Below are 6,354 nucleotides of genomic sequence, written 5' to 3' on the forward strand. Positions count from 1 at the left end.
CCAGCAGAGCTTTGCCTGTTTAGCAACCTCTTTCTGTCCTGTCCCTCTTTTTCTCTTCCCAGACTCTGGCTGCCATGTTTCTACCCTCTCCTGTCACAAGGTTAACTGGTGCAGACACCTCAGGGAAAAGGGGGTACAAAAGAACCCCACAGGCCAAGTCAGGGCCCGAGAGTGGGCCAGGGGTCAGGTGGGGGATGAGGACAGTGAGATGTGGGTCAGAGAAAGTGGCATTCTTTTCTCTGAGTATCAATCATAGCCATTGTCACTGTAACCAAGCAGCTCAGAGTTCCCACCAGAGACCTTTAAGGATGAAGCCTGCGGGAATTCCCTTATGAAAGGAGATGGTAAGGGCTGAGACTCTTCTCTCTTCCTCTTACACCTCCTCTTGGATGCATGTAATCCCATTCCAGTTGTCTTGGTTTAGGGAGGTGCTAGTAAGAGAAGCGTAGGTTAAGTAACGGGAGCTCTTCATCTACACAACCTCTGGAAATTGTCATCCATGCTGGAGAGGGACTTTTCAGTGATGTGGCTGTTTCAGGGTCACCTACAATTCTGTAACACGGAACTACATCTCTATAAGTGACCCCTGACCCACCCTTCTGTGTGTAAATTGGTTCATCAGACTGTGATTAGATGGAATTGTTCCTTGGTCTTCATGAGTGCCCTATCTGGGATGTGTGTCATCACGTCATGCCAGGAAAAGTCACACAACATGCTGGAGGCGCTGTGACATGTGCATCAGAGCCACCACTTTGTGCACTAAATGATGTTACCAGTGTATCCTCAGGTCCAAGATGCTGTGCTGTTTAGCTTTAACTGTCAACTTGACACAACCTAGAATCACTTGGGATGAGAGCCTCAGTGAGGAATTGTCTAGATCAGGTTAGCTCATGGGCATGTCTATGAGGGATTGTCTTGACTGTTGATTAACACAGGAAGCCCCAGCCTGCTGTGGGCAACACCATTCCCTAGGCAGATAATTGTGACCAGAATAAGAGAGAATATAATAAGCCAGCTGAGAGCAAGCAATCAGGGATGGACCTATGCATTTGTACTCTTACTGTTCTTGACTTTGTGTGTGATTTCTCTAGTTGCTTACATTTCTGCCTTGACTTCCCCAAAATGATGGGCTGTGAACTGTAGTTGTAAGCCAAGTAAACAACATCTTCCCCTGTGCCGCCTTTTGTCAGGGAACTTGTCACAGCAATGGAAATGAAGCTAGGATAGATGCCATCTCAGGGAGACAAGGGGCCTAAGAAAGACCTACTCCATCTGCATGAGATGCTCTCTCCACTGGGAGACTCCATTTCCCAGCCAGCATTGCCCAGGATGGGACCCAAAGCTAGGATCTGTGTCTAAACGGGTAAAACAGAAAGACATGTTGCCTTACCTCCTAGATTAGATTAGGAGCACAAGGTGATAGTGGTGGACCCCCTGGCAGAGAGGAAAGTGATCCCAACATTTTGAGGTGCAAGGCCTTTGCACTGCAGGCTTGCTGGGTACTTTTAGGGAAGGGCTGGGCAGGGCTTTGGAGGAGGTCCTAGGTGGGCTGCCTTCAGACCCCATCATTGGTACATGTGGATGGAGTTTCCCTGCCCTCTGGCTCAGGCTCATCCCGAAGTGCCCGCCCCAGCACAGCACCCAGGGACTCCTGCAGCCGGTGGCTCTTCTGGCTACCCACGAGGAAGTAGATAACCGGGTTGGCGCTGCTGCTCAAAGACGAAGAGAAGCGTGACGCGCAGATATACAGGAGCCTCACATCCCGTGGCAGTTCCACCCAGTAGAGTAAGAACCAGTTGATGCCCAAAGGCAGAGAACAGGTGAGGAAGACAAGGACGGAAGCCAGGATGACCACGAACAGCCGCCGGGGCCGCCGTCTCTGCAGCAGGCTGTTCCTCCGCACCCGGATGAAGATGATGGCACTGGTTAGGACCATGACCGGCATGAAGATCCCCAGGATAAGACTGTTGAAAACCATGTCCACCTTGAAGCACTGGTATTCGTTGGGATGCCAGAACTGGACGCAGAAGAAAGAAGCCAGGAAGTTCATCAGGAGGGCCAGTGCCCAGAGTGCACCACATACCACCGCTGACAGGTGCTGGGGCCGGTGGCACTTATACCAGATGGGGAAAAGCACGGAGAGGCAGCGCTGGGTGCTGATGGCCGTCAGCAGGCTCAGTCCTGCTGTATAGGCAAAGTACTTGATTCTCCTCATCCCCTCGTAGACTCTGGCGGAGGTGCTGGCTGTGAGCAGGGGCCCTGTTTCCAGGCTGAGAAGGGAGGCCATGCAGAGCAGGAAGAGGAAGTCAGCCACCGCCAGGTTGAGCACGTAGACACAGAAGGGGGACCTCTGCTCACTGTGGAAGCTCAGGAGCCAAATCACCACGGAGTTGCCTGCCATCCCACACACACAGGTGGCCATGGCCAGGAATGTCACCAAAAAGTAGACCCAGGTCACAGGGTCCATGGTGGGACTGACGGTCAGACCTGGAGCTGGGCTGCTGTCAGGAGTATAGTTCATTCCTAAGGGAGGAAAAAGAACCCAGGTTAAATGCTGTGTTATGGACAACCGGGGCTCCCATTGTGCCTGACTCTACCACAGGACCAGACAGACACCAGACATATACTCCACCTGTCTCCCGGCTCGAGTTTCTTTTTATTTTCTTTCTTTTCTTCTCCTGTTAGAGTCCAAGAATTTGGGAATACTCCACTATGAAACCAAGTTCAAGCCAGCAAAAATTATCTTTATTCAGAAGCTAATATATCAGGAAGACAGCTGGATTTGGGATATAAAACCAGAGGACAAAACAGAACATTTTAAAACAAAACAAAAACAAACAAACAAACAAACAAAAACAACAACAAAAAACCTCATAGATGAGGTGAGGTAGGGGCATCCAATCAGGTTCATGCATACACTGGCTATTTCACACCTGGTATTTTAAGTCCCTTCCCATGTATCAAGTGTCTCGGGTGGCTTCCTTGATAGCTTGGCCTGCATCAAGGCCAGCCAATCAGAACTCCTTTGGCAGTTGTGGTCTCAAACTCACTATGTAGACCAGGCTGGACTTGAACTCAGAGATCTTCCTGCCTCTACCATCCGTGTGCTGGAATTAAAGGCATGTGCCACCATCACTTGGTTCTCTCTCTCTCTCTCTCTCTCTCTCTCTCTCTCTCTCTCTCTCTCTCTCTCTCTCTCTCTCTTTTTGAGACAGGGTCTCATGTAGCCCAGGCTGGCCTCAAACTCCTTATGTAGCCAAGGATGAACTTGAATTCAGGATCTTGAGATCCTGCCTTGCATCTCAAGAGTTAGGATTACATCACACCCAGCCTAATTTCATCATTTAAAAAAACTTTTTATTTTATGAATATGGATGTTTTGCCGGCACATATGTGTGTACCACACATGCAGTGCCCGTGGAGGTCAGGAGAGGATGTCACATTCCTTGGAACTGAAATTATTGCTGTGAGCTGCCATGTGGGTCCTCGGCAAGAACAGCAAGTGCTCTAAACCACTGAAGCATCTCTCCAGCCCGCCTTTCCACTCCTTTTTCCACTCCTTTTCCTCCTCCTCTTCATTTACCTAGTTTGAGGGTTTTTTTTTTTTTTTAGACAGGGTATCATGTAAGCCAGGCTGGTTCAGAACCCCTGACCCCCCTGCCTGTGCTTCCCAATTGCAGCTGTGTGTCACTTGCACCCAATGGTGACCTGCTCTTGTTCCAAGCACCTTAGTCCTCGCTCAGAGATAAAATCTCCACGTGGCTTCTGTCTGTTGTTATTGTGGTTATAAATGGCTTGGAGATGCGGCTGCTCCTCTGCTTTCCAGAACAGTTTGTATCCTGTGAGATCCACTTTCTTTGTAGGCTTGGCAGAAGGTAAAACCATCTGTCTGGTCATTTCTGTGTGTGTGGGACTGGACTTCAGAGCTCCAAAAAAAAAAAGCTGCAAATCCGACTGTTCGTGTTTAATGACTAGTCAGGCTTTCAACCCTGTTTGAGTAGCACTGCATAGAACACGTAATGTGTTAATATAAAAGTATTCCTGCCTTCTGGGTTCCCACTTGTCAGTATAAAACTCACTGCAGCATTCTCTCTCTCTCTCTCTCTCTCTCTCTCTCTCTCTCTCTCTCTCTCTCTCTCTCCAGGGTTTCTTTGTGTAATCCTGGCTATTCTGGAACTTGAGACCAGGCTAGTTGAACTTGAACTCAGAGACTCCCCTGCCTCTGACTCCTGAGTGCTGGGATTAAAGGTGTGCAACACCATGCCTGGAAGAAAATTGTTTTTCCTTTTACTTATGTGCATGTACCTCAGTGTGTGTATAACATATCTGTAGGTGCCTAAAGAGGCCAGAAAGACAGTGTCAGATGCCCTCAAACTGGAGTTACAAATGGCTGTGAGTCACCTGGAATGGATCCTGGGAACTGAACTCAGGTCTGAAAGAGCAGGAAGTGCTCTTAACACAAAGCTATCTCTCCAGCTCCATTTTATTTTATTTTATTTTATGTTATGTTATTTTATTTTATTTTATTTTATTTTATTTTATTTTATTTTATTTTATTTTATTTTATTTTTGAGACAGGGTCGCACTATGTAGCCATAGTTGGTTTGGAGTTCACGACTTAGTCCAGGCTGGCCTCAAAGTCACAGGAATTGTTCTATCTCTGCCTCCTGAGTGCTAGAATCAAAGGCATATACCACCACTTCCAGATTTTCATAATTCTTTTAAAAAATATTTATTTACTTATTTAATGCATAGGAGTACACTGTAGCTGTCTTCAGACACCCTAGATGAAGACATCAGATCCCACTACAGATGGCTGTGAGCCACCATATGGTTGCTGGGAATTGAACTCAGGACCTCTGGAAGAGTAGTCAGTGCTCTTAACCACTGAGCCATCTTTCTAGCCCCTCTCTTTATAATTTTTTAAAACTACAATTTTCTGCCACTTTTATTTGCTTGCTTGCTTTCTCATTTTGTCAGGGGTTTGTTTTTCAAGAACTCTGTATAAAACATCTCTTTCTCTTATATTCAGTTGTTTTCTTCTTGGGGTGGGGTGGGGCACCTGTCTTCAAGGGTCAGGAGATGACTTCCTGGGATGGTTCTCTCCTTCCACAGTGTTGGAGGTTGGGACACCAGATGGGGAGGAATTCCCTACCCTTTCCTAGCATGGTCTTATCAAAGAAGATGGAAAGGAAGCCAAGATGGGACCAAGGAAAGGAAGGGGCTTTGGAGAGAGGGCAACCTGTTTCTGAACCTGGACCAAAACAGACAGTTTTTGTTTTGCTTCTGAGACAGGGTCTCATGTAGCCCAGGCTAGCCTCAAAATCCCTGTGTTGCTGAGGATAAACTTAAATTTCTTGTTTTTATTTCAGTTATTTATTTGTTAGTTTATTTTAAGTACTCGAGCATACATATGTGTGTGCATTCGTGTGTGTGTGTGTGTGTGTGTGTGCATGCAAGTACTCACATGCACATGCCTCAGCAGTTATGTGAAAGTCAGAGGACAATGTGTTGAAGTCTGTTCTCTCCTTCGACCATGTAAATTCTAGAGTTAAACTCAAGTTGTCAGGCTTTGCAGCAAGTGCCTTGAGCCATCCCACTGGCCCAGCCTTCAGACTTTCTGTTTGAAGCTGTTTGTTCTGTGGTCACTGTTACAGCAACTGCATAGAGCACATGTTGTCAAAAGCAGAGTGCCAGGTTTGTTTTGGCCACGCAGCTGTGCTGCTGGCAGTTAACCTTGAACTTGGGAGAGGAGAGTGTGCTCTCCCCGTTGAGCTCAGCAGCAGGTACAGTTCGGACTCGAGAACCGGTAGAGCCACCCTCAACAGCCTTCCCTTTCATAGGCCACAGCCAGGACCTGTGCCCAGCACATGAGGAACACGCAGAACCTTATTGCTAAGGACCTGTTGGGTTCTTTTGGAATCCAGCATCACTTAGCCTTTGGGGGAGCTTTGGGTTAGCTTTGGGGTTCCCTTAAGAATTTTGAGCCTGAGGCTTGTTCTCTGTTCCCCAGCAGAGCCAAGAACCCTCCTGACCCAGGTGAGCTGCCCCATCTCTAGCAGAGGGGTGTGTATACCTCCAGGGAAATACTCCTGGCAAGGGGAAAGGGATACTGCTTGTGCCTTGAAAGTGTCACCCAAGTCCCTGGGATATCCTTCAGCCCTGTCCCTTGGCTCTGATAGCACTGAGCTTTCCGTCCGAAATGAGTGCAATGTCTGTTCATGTGTTTCCATTCCCCGCTATTCAGCTTAAAATAAATATTTCTGTTTTTTCCCCCTGGCTCGCCTCTCTCCTCTTTAGTTGTTATTCTCTCTCTCTCTCTCTCTCTCTCTCTCTCTCTCTCTCTCTCTCTCT

The 6,354-nt window shown here is 47.7% G+C and overlaps 1 protein-coding gene across 1 annotated transcript; it reads right to left on the bottom strand.

Moving 5' to 3' along the window:
* Nucleotides 1–1,555: 1,555 nt before the first annotated feature.
* On the bottom strand, nt 1,556–2,521 carry Mrgprd (MAS related GPR family member D). Its single transcript, XM_028770889.1, has one exon. It carries the CDS (start codon nt 2,519–2,521, stop codon nt 1,556–1,558), a length of 966 nt encoding a protein of 321 aa, XP_028626722.1.
* Nucleotides 2,522–6,354: the final 3,833 nt, after the last annotated feature.

Source organism: Grammomys surdaster, unplaced genomic scaffold (assembly GCF_004785775.1).
Source record: "Grammomys surdaster isolate TR1022 unplaced genomic scaffold, NIH_TR_1.0 205, whole genome shotgun sequence".
Classification (NCBI taxonomy): Eukaryota; Metazoa; Chordata; class Mammalia; order Rodentia; family Muridae; genus Grammomys; species Grammomys surdaster.

Coding starts and splice junctions, on each gene's coding strand:
- Mrgprd (XM_028770889.1), bottom strand. CDS start 2,521: ATGAACTATACTCCTGACAGCAGCCCAGCTCCAGGTCTGACCGTCAGT.